The 14,937-nt window shown below is 38.1% G+C and overlaps 4 protein-coding genes and 1 pseudogene across 10 annotated transcripts; 4 read left to right on the top strand and 1 right to left on the bottom strand.

The window, feature by feature from the left end:
• The first annotated feature begins 566 nt into the window (after nucleotides 1-566).
• Nucleotides 567-4,815, top strand: LOC104791601 (DNA-binding protein S1FA1). Its single transcript, XM_087454127.1, has 3 exons — nucleotides 567-3,100; nucleotides 3,744-4,018; nucleotides 4,355-4,815. The coding sequence occupies exons 2-3, from the start codon at nucleotides 3,992-3,994 to the stop codon at nucleotides 4,556-4,558; spliced, it is 231 nt and encodes a 76-aa protein (XP_087310253.1). The 5' UTR covers nucleotides 567-3,100; nucleotides 3,744-3,991; the 3' UTR covers nucleotides 4,559-4,815.
• On the top strand, nucleotides 705-2,976 carry LOC147942817 (L-type lectin-domain containing receptor kinase VIII.1). Its single transcript, XM_087454126.1, has one exon. The coding sequence runs from the start codon at nucleotides 705-707 to the stop codon at nucleotides 2,853-2,855; it is 2,151 nt and encodes a 716-aa protein (XP_087310252.1). The 3' UTR covers nucleotides 2,856-2,976.
• LOC147942816 (uncharacterized) lies at nucleotides 3,224-3,742 on the top strand. Its single transcript, XM_087456195.1, has one exon. It carries the CDS (start codon nucleotides 3,224-3,226, stop codon nucleotides 3,740-3,742), a length of 519 nt encoding a protein of 172 aa, XP_087312321.1.
• Nucleotides 4,816-4,960: 145 nt separating the features above from the next.
• On the bottom strand, nucleotides 4,961-9,821 carry LOC104699107 (pentatricopeptide repeat-containing protein At3g53360, mitochondrial pseudogene; annotated as a pseudogene). Of its 4 annotated transcripts, XR_015559652.1 has the most exons (5): nucleotides 9,766-9,821; nucleotides 8,963-9,117; nucleotides 5,733-8,400; nucleotides 5,548-5,616; nucleotides 4,961-5,406 (listed from the first exon to the last, which is right to left on the bottom strand). The product of XR_015559652.1 is annotated as a pentatricopeptide repeat-containing protein At3g53360, mitochondrial pseudogene, transcript variant X2 (transcript). The 4 variants fall into 4 exon arrangements; XR_015559654.1 differs by lacking the exon at nucleotides 5,548-5,616 and having other exon boundaries at nucleotides 9,766-9,798; XR_015559651.1 differs by lacking the exon at nucleotides 9,766-9,821 and having other exon boundaries at nucleotides 8,963-9,130.
• Nucleotides 9,822-11,385: 1,564 nt separating this feature from the next.
• Nucleotides 11,386-14,291, top strand: LOC104791600 (interactor of constitutive active ROPs 5). 3 transcript variants are annotated; one of them, XM_010517523.2, is made up of 4 exons: nucleotides 11,386-11,708; nucleotides 12,629-12,725; nucleotides 12,807-12,978; nucleotides 13,098-14,291. In XM_010517523.2, the coding sequence occupies exons 2-4, from the start codon at nucleotides 12,706-12,708 to the stop codon at nucleotides 14,100-14,102; spliced, it is 1,197 nt and encodes a 398-aa protein (XP_010515825.2). In that variant the 5' UTR covers nucleotides 11,386-11,708; nucleotides 12,629-12,705; the 3' UTR covers nucleotides 14,103-14,291. The 3 variants fall into 3 exon arrangements, with proteins under 3 accessions (XP_010515825.2, XP_087310251.1, XP_087310250.1); XM_087454125.1 differs by lacking the exon at nucleotides 11,386-11,708 and adding an exon at nucleotides 12,312-12,475; XM_087454124.1 differs by lacking the exons at nucleotides 11,386-11,708; nucleotides 12,629-12,725 and having other exon boundaries at nucleotides 12,760-12,978.
• Nucleotides 14,292-14,937: the final 646 nt, after the last annotated feature.

Genomic DNA, 14,937 nt, shown 5'->3' with positions numbered 1-14,937 from the left:
TTTCAGCCTCCGATGGTCAATTGTTTACTTTTTATGCTTTGTATATTTTAAAAGTACAATTAACTTTTTTGTCAAACAAAGTAAAATTAACTAGCTTGATGTTTTGGAAAACTTACTAAACCCGTGTGACAAAAATATATATATGTGAATGGTTTGTGATAGTGTCGTTCATGTCTAAATCCGTGTATCTTCATATCATTATCATGTGGACGCTATTGAAAAAATTGTATATTTTATGGTTCTTCTCTTTTAGCTTCAACGAACGACAATGACTAGAAGAATAAAAGAAAAGATGATCATACAAGTGTGGTACGACCGTTATTTGGTTAGGATGTGAGAAAATCAGAAAAAGTCACTTTTGACATCACAACATTTTTCTCCGTAGAAAAAATTTCAGACAACACAGAAAGAGATATTATAGCCGTTAGGGAAACCCACGTGGCGTTACATCTCAATCCACTTGTCTGACTTCATTCGTTGTCTCTTTGGATTCTCTTTTCTGCTCTCTCTATCTCATCTTCCCCCAATATTATTCCTTTGTCTCTTCCTCTCCTTTACTTTACTCCAAGCAAAGTATTGCCCCAATACACATCCCGTGACTTTTCATCATCTCTCTCTCTCTCAAATTAAGAATCTTTTCTTCTTCTTCCTTCTTCTCCAATGGCTCTTCTCTGAAAAAAAAGCATCTCTCTGCTCCATCGTTAATGTCTTTCTTACTCTTCTTCTTTATTTCAATCTTGCTCTGCTTCTTCAATGGAGCTACTACTACTACAGAGTTCGATTTCTCCACGCTAGCTATAAGCAACCTAAAGCTCCTCGGTAATGCTCGTCTAAGCAACGGAATCGTCAGCCTCACGCGTGACCTCTCTGTACCTAACTCCGGTTCCGGAAAAGTCTTGTACGCTAACCCAATCAGATTCCGACAACCCGGAACTCACTCTCCGACAAGCTTCTCAACTTTTTTCTCCTTCTCAATCACCAATGTCAACCCTTCTTCCATCGGCGGTGGTCTCGCTTTCGTCATCTCTCCCGACGCAAACTCAATCGGCTTCGCCGGTGGGTCGCTTGGACTCACCGGTCCAAACGGTTCCGGTTCAAAATTCGTCGCCGTCGAGTTCGATACTTTAATGGACGTGGATTTCAAAGACATTAATAGCAACCATGTCGGATTCGACGTAAACGGCGTCGTTTCCTCTGTTTCAGGCGATCTTGGCACCGTTAACATCGATCTCAAGAGCGGCAACACCGTCAATTCATGGATCGAATACGACGGAGTAACTCGGGTCTTCAACGTATCGGTCTCTTACTCCAATCTGAAACCTAAAGTTCCGATTTTGTCCTTCCCTCTCGATTTAGATCGATACGTGAACGATTTCATGTTCGTCGGATTCTCCGGTTCAACTCAGGGAAGCACAGAGAGTCACACTATCGAATGGTGGAGCTTCAGTTCCTCATTCGGGTCGGGTTTCGGATCCGGATCCGGTTCACCTCCTCCTCGGGCTAATTTGATGAATCCGAAAGCTAATTCGGTGAACTCTCCGCCGCCATTAGCGTCGCAACCGTCTTCTTCAGCGATTCCGATCACAAGCAACACTCAATCGAAAACTTCGTCTTCGTCTTGCCACAACAGCTTCTGCAAAGAGAACCGTGGAGCAATCGCCGGAGTTGTAACCGCCGGAGCTTTCTTTCTAGCACTATTCGCCGGAGCTTTGTTCTGGGTCTACTCCAAAAAGTTCAAACGAGTCGAGAGATCTGACTCTTTCGCATCGGAGATCATCAAAGCTCCTAAAGAGTTCAGCTACAAAGAACTCAAAGCCGGTACAAAGAGCTTCAACGAGAGTCGAATCATCGGACACGGAGCCTTCGGAGTTGTTTACAGAGGAATATTACCTGAGACAGGAGACATCGTCGCCGTGAAACGATGCAGTCACAGCTCACAAGACAAAAAGAACGAGTTTTTATCTGAGCTATCCATAATCGGAAGCTTAAGACACAGAAACCTCGTGAGGTTACAAGGATGGTGTCACGAGAAAGGTGAGATTTTGTTAGTGTACGATCTTATGCCAAATGGTTCGCTTGATAAAGCTTTGTTCGAGTCACGTTTCACGTTACCGTGGGATCATCGGAAAAAGATCTTGCTTGGTGTTGCGTCTGCGTTAGCTTATTTACATAGAGAGTGTGAGAATCAAGTGATTCATAGAGATGTTAAAAGTAGTAATATAATGTTAGATGAGAATTTTAACGCCAAGCTTGGAGATTTCGGATTAGCGAGACAGATTGAGCACGATAAGTCCCCGGAAGCGACTGTTGCCGCCGGGACGATGGGGTATTTAGCGCCGGAGTATCTTTTAACCGGTCGTGCTACGGAGAAGACTGATGTTTTTAGTTACGGAGCGGTGGTTTTGGAAGTGGTTAGTGGGAGAAGACCGATCGAGAAGGACTTAAATGCGCAAAGACATAATAATGTTGGTGCAAATCCGAATTTAGTAGAATGGGTGTGGGGTTTGTATAAAGAAGGGAAAGTTTCGGCTGCGGCTGATTCTAGACTTGAAGGTAAGTTTGATGAAGGTGAGATGTGGCGGGTCATGGTAGTGGGACTGGCTTGTTCTCATCCGGATCCAGCAGCTAGGCCTACTATGAGGTCAGTGGTGCAAATGCTGATTGGTGAGGCTGATGTACCGGTTGTGCCTAAGTCTAGACCAACCATGAGTTTTAGCACTTCGCATTTGTTGCTGAGTTTGCAAGATACGCTCTCTGATTGTAATACCGTGGCTTTGAATTCTAGCCGTTCGTCGTCGTGGTCTGTCCCAGAACATAACGTTATCATTCGAAGCGACGATGACCATTTGATATAGTCTATATCATATAGATTTAGATATATTGGAGTTGAAACAAAGAGATGTGTTTTGTGTGTTTGATTATTTGATTAGATTTTGATTTGTGTTGTAACATTCAATTCATTTATGTTTCTTTCAATGTATGTAAGATAAGGAAAAAAAAATGGTTGAATAGAACTTAGAAGCCATTATCTAAGCAATTAGTAAAAAAAATTGATTACAAAAGCCGCCATGTTCGAAACCAAGCTGATACGAAACGGAACGTAGGTTCTGCAACTGCTCAAGAGGTATAGGACACACTAATCTCTCACTTTAACCGCACATCATCCTCTAGGTTATTTGAGCTACAAAGGCGTCTTCAAAATGCTGATAAACTAGAGAAAAGCATGTCAGATTATCTTAGGGGAATCAAAGATATTTGTGACCAGCTAGCTTCAATAGGTGATCCAGTTAGTGAGAAAATGAAGATTTTTGCAGCTTTGAGAGGTTTAAGTCGTGAATATGAACCTATTATCACTGTTATTGAGGATTCAATGGATCGTCTGCCAGCACTCACTTATGATAATGTGATCTCTCGCCTTACTGGTTACGATGATAGACTTCAAGGATACTCTGTTTCAACCGAAGTTTCACCACACCTTGCTTTCAACACCACAAGAACCTCAGGTTTTCGTGGCGGTCGCGGTAACAGAAGCAGAGGCAGAGGGTCATTCTTCACTCTTGGTTGTGGCTTTCATCAACAGTTCTCGTCTGTCATCCCAACCAGAACTTCCGGCAACGCAAATGAGAAACCAGTCTGTCAGATTTGCAGTAAAAGGGGTCATAATGCTTTTGAGTGCTGGTATAGGTTCGATGAGGAATATCAACAACCTGCTCCACCTGCAATCAGTGCTTCCGCCTTCTGAGTATACGTAGGGCATAACAAAAGATACGGGTTACAATCGAAATATCTGAAGAGTAAAGGGGTCCAAATAAGATTTTTCTGATTAGTGTAAGTGACTATGTAGTGGATCATGAACACGTGTGTATATTATCCTCTGTGTGAGTTCGTGTTTTGTGTCTTATTAATCTTGTCTCTCGAAAACAGATCCTCGTTTCCTCCTCATCCTAGGACGTTACTGGAGAGCTGATCTCACATATTTTGGATCGTAATCATGGACGGCGAAGATTTTGCCGGAAAGGTACCGTCAATCTTCTCTATACTTGCTCCTTTTGTTAGAATTTAACGGTGTTTCGATGATGAAATCGAAATGATTTTTACCATTATATCTCCTCTTCTGCGATCCCAGAATGTGCAATCGGATTTATTAGGGTTAGGTTAATGATTTCTTTTGAGAATATGGGCCTATTTTTGTTATTGAATCTAAGGAAATTATGTGTTATATAATTCGTTACATGCATTGCACAGGACAATTGCTTTTGATTTGAGTTATTATTTCCCTTTATATGTGCCAATATGTTGATTGTGTATATGGTATATGAATTATGCAAACATTGGTGTGACATTGGTTGAACAGGCGGCTGCTGAAGCCAAAGGATTGAACCCGGGATTAATCGTGCTGCTTGTTGTTGGACTTCCTCTTGTTGTGTTCCTAATCGCCAACTACGTGCTTTACGTGTATGCTCAGAAGAACCTACCTCCAAGGAAGAAGAAGCCTGTTTCCAAAAAGAAGCTCAAGCGTGAGAAGCTCAAGCAAGGTGTCCCTGTCCCTGGAGAATAAACAAATAAAAGCCAAGCTTAGCCTTCACTTGTTGCCTCCTCGTTCAAAGCGGTTTTTACATTCGGTTACCAAATGTCACCCTCAAAGGGTTTTTTTCTTCCTTTACTTCTTTCATCAAGTATGATTTCATAGCACATGGACAGTGTAGACTATTGTTTTGGTCTGTCTAGTTTTTTGCCTTCCTACTACACACATTTTGTTGCAGCTGTAGAGTCTGTCTCATCTTTTTTTGCAGCAATTTCTCATCTTTGATATCATTTAACTTACCATAATGTTTCTTGGTTTCCTTGTTCCTCGTCATTAACCTCTGCTACCTAAACCATATAGGCAAATAGGTATAGAGATAAAGATGATCAATTTGGATGTTCATTCAAATCGATTTGTAATTTGCTCCCTCGAGTACTCATATTTGATGTTATATATACAATACATCGAATCAATTATAGGTAATGTCAGACCAAATGTATATACACAGAATTAAGACGCACGCAAGGACAGTTAATGCTTTGTGTGTTTGGAGCTTTTACATGTAGATACCTGAATATCTCTACAAGGCTTACAACAACAAGAAAAACAGCCAAATTTCAAGGATACTGAACCAACTCATGCCAATATTGTTCTCTTTTATTAGATTACGGTGTAGGGGAAGCGACTTAAGACATACCCAGAAGATAGTTTCCTTCACGGCCTTTCTTCAAATCATATACCCTCAACTTTCAACTCATCAGGTATCCTTCTTTATAGTAGACATATAGCACTGAATATATGGTAAGCAGTTCAAGTCCGAGCAGAAGGTGTAACCAATGCGGGTAACCAGTTCTGCAATCCAATGTGGGTAACCAGTTCTCCTACAGTTGCAAAACGAAAATAGCATGACAAACACACATTGAGATTCTTGAAAATTGTCATCATTTATGCAGCAATAAGTAAGCAATCCTTCACGATGACCAAACAGAACAAGAATTTGTTACAATCAAGTGAAATTATACCTCATCAACGGCCTTAATTAACAGACACGCTAGCCACTCTGTATGTTGCATCAATCACATGATAACAGACTGCAGCGGATTCCAAATGAGAAAAAAGGAAAGTGCAAGATATATATCAACAGCATTTATGCAGACACAAGATGAGACACAATGGCTAGAGGAAGAAGGAAGAAGATGCAACTTACAAATGTCACGTGATGGCATTCTCTGTGCTTGCTTAAATGAGAAATAAACATCACTTATATGTTTCTTTATCCGGTCTCATATATAAACTGGATTCTTTTCTTGTGTAGCGGATCACACTCATCTAACACCTGCAACCAGACGTTATGCAGGACTGTATATATATCATCCCTCTCTGGATGATGCACATCTTCAGCCAAAAATATATGAATTTTATCCTTGACTTCGATCCAGCTCTGTCCCGGAATTTTTTTTACATCTTGCTTTTTCATCGAGCTCCTCAACAACGCAGCATCTTCCCAATTTCCAGAAGAAGCATGCATGCTGCAGAGCATTACATGAGCTGTAGAGTTGAAAGGATCGATCTTCAGAATATTTTCGGCAGCTTTTTTGGCCATATCCATATTTCCTTGGGTTTTACATGCAGACAGTAGAGTCTTCCACACGACTACATCAGGTTCCAACTTCATTTCATCGATGAATTTCTCAGCTTCATTTAAATGACCAGCACGAGCTAGCAAGTCGATTATGCAAGAGCAGTGCTCTTTTGTTGGCGAAATCCCGTGTTCAGTTTGCATGCTTGCATACAACTTCAAGCCTTCTTCCACCAGCCCAACATGACTACAGGCACTAAGAACACCAACAAATGTTACGTGATTTGGCTCTATCCCCGCAGCTTTCATATCCCTGAATAATATGAGAGTTTCCTCTCCAAATCCAGACTGTGCGTATCCAACTAGCAAAGTGCTCCATGAAACTACATCTCCGTTATCCATTGAATCAAAAATCCTTCTCGCTTGCCCCAGTGATCCACACTTGGCATACATATCTATCAGTCCATTTTTAATAAATTGCTCAAGCACCAACCCGGTTTTCAAACTATAGCAATGGACTTGACTTCCCAATTTTAGAGATGAGATTTCCACACAACCCCGCAATAGACTACCCATGGTTATGTAATCTGGCTCACATTCAGACACAAGCATTAGCTTAAATAATCTCAACATCCCTACTGGCTGTTCATGTTGCAAACATGCCGTCAGAATAGCATTCCAAGTAACAGAATCTGCGTTGTTTCTGAAGTCTTCAACTAAGTTAAAACAACAATACAAGTCCGAGCAGAAGGTGTACATGCTAAGCAGAGAGTTGCAAACTGAAAGATCTCCCAGGAAACCACACTTGATAATGAAAGAGTGAATTTGCATGCCTTGACACAAAGCCATTGGTTTTGTCTGAGCGCAAAGCAAAGAACGCAAGGAGATGGCATCAGGAATAAAACCAGAATTCCTCATCTGCGAGAAAACTGATACAGCCTCATTAGCGTATCCATTATTTGCAAGTCCAGCAATGATCACATTCCATGATGCTGTATCAGGTCTTTCTATCTGATTAAATACTCTCCTTGCAGAATTCAGGAAACCGCACCTCGCATACATGTCACAGAGCGAACAGCCTACAATTGCGTTTCCAGCTAACTCTGCTTTAATGCATAACCCATGTATTTGGCTACCATAATCTGGTCTAAGGAGACTGCTACAAGCTTTTAAGGAACTACCAAATATATATTCATTTGGGTGGAAAACACCAAAAGACAACATTTCTTTTAGGTGGCTCAGGGCTTCAAATTCATACCCAAGTTGCGAGAACCCAGCAATGATTGAGCTCCACGAAATTAAATCCTTCATTGGGATACCATAGAACACTTTGCTGGCATCTGAAATTTGATTGAAGCGAACATACATAGCAATCAGAGCATTTTGAGCAATAAGATGAGAACTGGATTCCAGCTTAATGACTTGAGCATGCAGTTGCTTCCCTAGCCCAGCATCACCAGTACAGGCACATGCTTTGATGATGCTTCCAAATGCAAACTGGTCAGGAACTAAATCTTCCTGAAGCATTTTCAAGTACAATTTGATTGCCTCAGCTCCCTGACCGTTCTGTGAATAGCCAGTAATCACAGATGTGTAAGAGACCAAATTCCTTTCAGGCATAAAATCAAAAACATCTCTAGCATCCCTCAGCGAGCCACATTTCCCATACATGCTTAGAATGTGATTATTAAGAATAGTATCATACTTGCAGTTGGATTTCAAAATGTGATCATGTATCTTTTTGCCTTGTGCTAGAGATCTCGATGAAGAGCAAGCACAAATTAAAGAGACATAGGTTCTTAACCTTATCTTGAAGCTTGAATTCCTCTGCGCAGAGTCAAAAGCTTCCAGGGCTTCCCTGTAGAGATTATTTTTACATAGGGAATTTATGTGATCATTCATTAACTCTTCGGTCTTGATGGTTGGTACAACACTTGATGTTACCGGCACCTGAATTTTGCTGACGGAAACTCTACCTCCCAATCTTAACATTTTTGCCATTTCAGTTAACCTTTTTTTAAGCCAAACGAGTTCTTCCTAGTGAAAGAAATATTTGTGGAAGGTTCAGCCAGAAAGACATGTCACTCGGCAAAGCATCCAACGAACCAAACAAAGCATTCTCTATCATAATATATGCTCCCTTTGTCGAGGGTGACTTGTCGAGGGTGACGGCGATAGAAGAATCCATTGTATCAAATTCTTCAAACAGGCACAACTGAATCTTCATATGCAAACACTCATATGTGTATGAACAGGAGGCTAGTCTTCGTTCCCTAGTTGGAATATCAGGACGGGCCTGTTTCAGAGAGAGGCAAAAAAAAAAGTAATCAAATACACATCATTCAAATTATATGAAAACTCTAAATCAAGCCACAGTTAATATCACACATTATATAAGTCGTCCCCACAAGGTAACTAACTGAACAAAATCATGAAGACATTTTTCACAGCATAAATGCTTTTAGCAACGGAGTTGTTGGAAGCGTTAGCTAACATTTCTTTTGTTAAAAAAAATGAATTGGAAGCTCATCAGCTCAACACACACTAATCACAACTAGGAATTTTTTGTCATTACTAACCAATTTACAGTTCAAAAATGTATACTAACGCAACAGTTGAGGCACGAAATGGCAAAGAAGAGGTATCACAGACATTTTATCGAGCAGGTGGTGTACAATTGTCAGAACACACAACGAACAGATTGGTCAAAGGTTTGAACTTTAGAAATTGCATGAGGAAACGTTACTGTTGCGCATTATAAACTGGAAACGACACTTTAATATAGCTCACTAATCAATGCGACAAGCACAACAAATGGTCCAACCCAATTCAAAAACAGAGATGAATATGCAACAAACCTACGACTTTAAGATTTGTTGTTTGTTTTTGCAACAATATCAGAACCGGAGATTAGAAGGTGAGTTGTCACCGATTAATCTGGAAACGAACACCGTGCTGCGAGGGAGAGGAATCGGAAAATGCCGCCGCCGGCAAAAAAAAAAACTATCGGAGGCTGTGGCGAGATATAGGGCTGGGCAAAATAACCGATAACCAAATAACCGACCGAAACCGAACCGAAAAAAACTAAACCGAACCGAACCGAAATTCTTCAAATACCCGAATGGTTAGTAAAAATCTATATCCAAACTAACCGAAACCGAACCGAACCGAACCGACAATTAAATGGTTAACCGAAATATCCGAAAACCTAGAAGATATCAAATATTATATACTTAATATTATGCAAAACTATAAAATAAACTTAAAATATAAATTATTTCTAGATTCAAAACAATTAAATATTTTAAATAATCAATATATGTAAATGTTATTATTTTGAATTTACAAAGTTAAATACTATTTTGTAAAATTGAATCAATATTTTTCCCTTTTTTGTATTTTTGTTATTGTATATTTGGTTAATTTTGGTTATATTCGGTTAGTTTTGGTTATATTTGGTTTATTTGGTTAATGTTAATATAATTTATGTTAGTTATGGTTATTTATTTAAATAACCAAACCGAAACCGAACCGAAAGAAACCGAACCGAACTAAACCGAAATTTCATAAATATCCAAATGGTTACTATATTACTATATCCAAAATAACCGAAACCGAATACAACCGAACCAAAACCGAATGGTTAACCGAATGCCCAGGCCTAGCGAGATAGATATAACTTTTTAATTGGCGCGGAAGAAAACAATAACGAGCGCTGAGTTTTTTTAATTTACATTATTAACCCAAAACTAAGGCTTGTATCAGTTTCACCCCCAAACCAGTTTAAATACTTTTTCGTCAAAATTAAATCAGTAATTATTAGAGTACTGGATGAAATTGGTTTATGTTAATTCAGGTTAACCGGGTTGTTAGTAATGAATCCAATGATGGCATTAGAGTTTTGAAGCTCTCTCATATCTAAAAGAGTTCTTTACGAGTCAAAAACAGAGCCCCGTTAAGTATGGAACTATAAAAAGTGTTCATGTTATGGTCGTCGTCAAAAGGCACATGTTCTTATATATCTACTTTTCAAAGTACCGTTCTTTATAGATAATGGATTTTGAATGTGGAGTTGTTTAATTTAGTGGATTTTGTTGAATTCAGTACATGTTCGTGGGTTTGTTGAACTTCATTACTAACGTATATTTTTGGGTAATTGGTATGGTAGATTTACTTGTTTTGGAAAACTTCAATTCCTTCTTTTTTTTTGGTAATACCCTAATACATTATTGTCTTGAGACAAGGTAACAACAAACACGGCATCATCCAAGATTACATCAACGAGTAGTCTTTGTTGGATTTGTTCATGCTATGCCTCAAAACGTGGTACAACACCCAAAGAAAAACCATTCCCGTGAATATATCTAACATTTTATAAATATAAGATCCATTATTCTCTAGCTAGTAGCTAGTAGCCTAGTACATTTATTATTTCACTATGGTATCTGATCTAACTACATAACAAGCATGCTAGTAGCTATACAAAGAAATAGTAATTCATAACAATGATAGGGAACCATTGATATATTGTTGTGTAGATTCAATATTCACATGTTGCTATCCGACTAGTTAATTAATAAGTGAAATGTACCTTTAACATAGAATAAGTTAATAAAATATCACTAATTTTCTTACCTTCAAAAAATGCATGAATTATTCCTATCTTTGTACAATTAGATGGATGAATTATCTTGTCTAAAGAATTACCACCACGTAGGCCGTAGCCATGTTAGATTGACGAGTTGCTCTCCAATTCCAATTTTAAACTCCTTAGTTTCAACATTGTATTTTAAGTAGCTCATTGAAGCTCTTGCTTCAACATATATCTCTTTCAAATGTAAGTGGATAAACAGGAAACCCCTCAAATCTTGAAAATTGTTTAAACTTTCGCAAATTTTGTAATGGACTTTTGCCATTTATAAAGTATGTTATAGATATGCTAGGTTAAGTGTCCTTTGCGTAGTTGTGTTGTGTGACTTGTGGTTGCGTGACCGTTCGTTGTGGACCTGTGGTTAAGTAAGCAGTATAAGGCCAAACAATAGCACGTGACTCAGGCTATAAAAAAACGCCCCCTCCACGTTCGGTCCATTCTATCAATTAATTTCAAAATAGCCCCTGATATTTATTGATACATTTCATTATCAACCCCCACACAAAAAACAAAATCGATTATTTGAAGCAAAACATTTATTAATTTGCAAAAAAAAACGAAAAAGGAATCCAACGTATGCTACATGCCACTATTGATAAATTGACTAATTAAAGTTTTTTTTTTTTTTTTGTGTGTGTGTGGTAAGAAGGCGAGGTGGAAACAGCACAATCATTACTTGAGGGGTTACTTTTGATATATATTTTTTCAATAAGTTGAAAAATAAATGTTTCTTCTTCAGTGGGAAAAAACGACTCGTGAGTCCAGCCAGTGAGAACAAATCAGACGAGAGAGAGAGAGAGAGAGAGAGGAAAGAAAGATCAATTTCATCATCAAAAAGTTCGTGGCTTAGAGATTCTATACAATTCAACATTTTCGTTTTGTCAATTTTAATCGGATTTCTCCAACAAGAAAAAAAAAAAAAAAAAGAAGAAGAAGCTAAAGCGACGGTATAGGTGAATACTTCTCTTCACGACTTTGTCAAATACTCCAATAATTTTCTCTTCCTTTCACATGATTTATATTCCTAATTTTTAGTAAGATTTGTTCCCTTTGATTTTTATCATCAATCTTTTTAGGTATTTACTAGTTTTGTTGTTTTTGTTTTCTCTTCTACTAATCTGCTGCAGAAAGTGTAAATCTTTGGTTGGTTTAAGGTTTATATATGCTTTTACATCTCTACTCTAATCAGCTAACTCTTTTATTTTTGGTTGGTAGCTTAAAGATTCAGTCAAAAAAACATAATCTTTGTGTTTCCTGCAAAAAGCAAAAGTGTTTCTGTTTGTTTATATGACTTTATGTAATAAAACCCTTTTTGCAGAGAATGTTAAAAGATTCTCGTTTTAGGTATATGTAAAAAATCATTTTTTTTGTTCTCTGGGTAATTCTGTTTTTGGATCTGTGTTTCTTTTTTGGGAAGATCCACCCAATGAAACCAAATCCCACATTACAAAATGACAAGAAACTGTCTCTTCTCCCCAATAATTCCAAAATTTTTATTTAATAAATAAGTTATAATTGGGTGACTTGACAACCAAAAAGATTATGTGGAAGATATTGGTGCTTGGTACTTTCTTTGCTTGTAATAGGGTTTATCTTTGGGGGGGATTTTATAGATGACATGACATTGACAATAACTTTGTTTCTAAATATTTTCATATATTCATTTGCTGTGTCTTTGCTTTTGTTTGGTGGCAGTAGGAGTCTCTTTGAAGCTAAATGTGTAATGTTATTCTTATGTTTTTTTTTTGTACACTTGCTTAAGCTTTCTATCTCCTCCCTTGAGTTTGTTGTCTATATGCTTATGATAAGTTTGTTTTCCTCTGTTACTTCTTTCTCACACATATTTCATTTGTCTTCATGTTCTATTTGTCAGATTATTCAAAGAAGCAATCATAAAGCAATAAATTATATCCAAAAACAAAAGGTTTTAAACCTCTTGATCTCAAAAAAATGCAGACTCCAAAATCAAGGTGATTATCTCAACTTTGTGCTTCTTGTTGTGTAATGTTCTTGGAGTTTTTGATCTGTTTCAATGTGGTTGTGTGTGATAGACCCGGATCGTTGGAGCTGCCACATAAGAAATCTCCTTTACCAGCTCCCAAGGTTGCTCGGAGACTCAAACCAAGCGGAGCAGAATCCGATCCTAAAACCAAGACACTATCGAAAACTCAAATCCCGAAAGTAGTAGCTGATCGTCGCTCTCCAAGAATCCCTCTCAATGAGGTACTTTTGCATTTAATGATTTGTTGATTTGGCGTACACAAGTTGTATGTATATGATTATGTTGTGAAGTACTCAGTCGTGTGATCGAAGTTTGTATATATGATTGTTGGCTTTTCAAGATTCAGAAGAAGCGGACAGGAGGAAGGATACCAGAACTGGAGTCTCAGATATCTCAGCTTCAAGAAGAGCTCAAGAAGGCAAAAGAAGAGCTAAACAGATCAGAAGCATTGAAGAAGGAAGCTCAAGAAGAAGCTGAAGATGCCAAACATCAGTTAATGGAGATCAATGCCTCGGAAGATTCAAGAATTGAGGAGCTGCGCAAACTGTCACAGGAGCGAGACAAGACATGGCAGTCTGAGCTTGAAGCTATGCAGAGACAACATGGAATGGATTCATCTGCTTTGTCTTCTGCCATTAATGAAGTTCAGAAACTGAAATCAAAGCTCTTTGAGTCCGAGTCCGAGTTAGAGCAGTCTAGATTTGAGGCAAGGTCTTTGGAGAAACTCGTTAGACAGCTCGAGGAAGAAAGAGCAAATAGTATAGACTCATCATCATCAATGGAAGTGGAAGAGCTGAAAGAAGCAATGAATCTTGCGAGGAGTGAGATAAGCCAACTGAAATCTGCAGTTGAAGCAGCAGAGACAAGGTACCAAGAAGAGTATATACAGAGCACATTGCAGATAAGAAACGCTTACGAACAAACAGAGACGGTCAAGTCAAGATATTCACTGAGAGAGGCCGAGTTAACGGAAGAATTGAACAGAACCAAAGGTGAAATCGAAGATTTGCGGGAACAGTTAATAGATAAGAAGAAAGAAGATGAGCTTACGGACGCTATGAAGAAGCTTGAATCGGATTTGATGGAAGTGAGAGGGAGTTTAATGGATAAGGAGATGGAGCTGCAAATTCTAAAGAGTGCAATGGAGAAGAAAGTGGAAACGGCCAACACGGAAGCCGTAGAAGCTGAGCTTAGAAGAGTGAAGGTTCAATGTGAGCAATGGAGGAAAGCTGCGGAGACAGCAGCTTCGATACTGAACAATAATGATGAGGAGAGAACAGATTCTATTGAGACTAGCAAAATGTTGAAGAAGTTTGGTGTGTTACTCAAGAAAAACCATAAGTAAAATAGTAATAATACTCCGATTCTTTAATAAAAGTGAAAAATGGCATAATTGTTTGTTATGTAAATTTGTATAACTTCGATTTGATTTGTCTTAAGCTAATCTTGTTGGTAAGGTTTGCCACATTTGTTTGACGAAAACTGTATTGTTGTGAAGTGATCTTCTGAATTCAAAACTTGAATTTATACCCTACTTGTCATAATTTTCTCAAAACTGCTATGAACCCGTCTGATTTTTTTGTTTGGATTGATTCACTATGTGTTAGAGAGTATATACGAAGGTCCTGTGTTCGACCCGGGTCACACACACACCGGAACTGATATTATCAAGTAATATGAAACTAAAACAAGATAGTAACAGTTGATAATAGAGTGTTCTACTCACTTAATTACCTGCCCATACAAGTCGAGCACCAAAACTAAGAATTCCCAAAATATGTATATAGAGTGTAAAAAGTAAAGTGTGAAACTATTAAGGAAGCCAACATCATTCCCTCTCAATTCTTCCACACTCCTCTGCGCACTAAACGCTATAGAGGGCCTACGGGATTGTCTTTGTGATGGACACCCAACTCCACTTCATGAAAACATTTGACTTTTTTTTTTTTTTTTTTGGCTGAGACTTATCTAATAACATTATTAGATTTTTCATGAACGTAGTTATTAACACATACTACTAGGTTTTTATTGTAAAACTAATCTGTATATTGTTTATATTTACTTTTAGTATAAATGACACAATAAAAATGGTTTAAGACGATAACTATAACACAGAAGAAAATCTTCTATACAAACAATTAAAAGAGAAATCATAATTATATTAATGTCCTATATTTTGA

Source organism: Camelina sativa, chromosome 6, assembly GCF_030686135.1.
Source record: "Camelina sativa cultivar CO46 ecotype springtype chromosome 6, ASM3068613v1".
NCBI lineage: Eukaryota > Viridiplantae > Streptophyta > Magnoliopsida > Brassicales > Brassicaceae > Camelina > Camelina sativa.
This window is presented reverse-complemented; position numbering and strand designations above follow the sequence as displayed.

Bases quoted from the DNA above. Each gene is read 5' to 3' on its own strand.
- LOC147942816 (XM_087456195.1), top strand. From the start codon at position 3,224: ATGTCAGATTATCTTAGGGGAATCAAAGATATTTGTGACCAGCTAGCT.
- LOC104791601 (XM_087454127.1), top strand. From the start codon at position 3,992: ATGGACGGCGAAGATTTTGCCGGAAAG. The intron at 4,019-4,354 runs GTACCGTCAATC...TTGGTTGAACAG, and splicing joins GCGAAGATTTTGCCGGAAAG to GCGGCTGCTGAAGCCAAAGG.
- LOC104791600 (XM_087454124.1), top strand. From the start codon at position 12,760: ATGTTCTTGGAGTTTTTGATCTGTTTCAATGTGGTTGTGTGTGATAGA. The intron at 12,979-13,097 runs GTACTTTTGCAT...TGGCTTTTCAAG, and splicing joins CAAGAATCCCTCTCAATGAG to ATTCAGAAGAAGCGGACAGG.
- LOC147942817 (XM_087454126.1), top strand. From the start codon at position 705: ATGTCTTTCTTACTCTTCTTCTTTATTTCAATCTTGCTCTGCTTCTTC.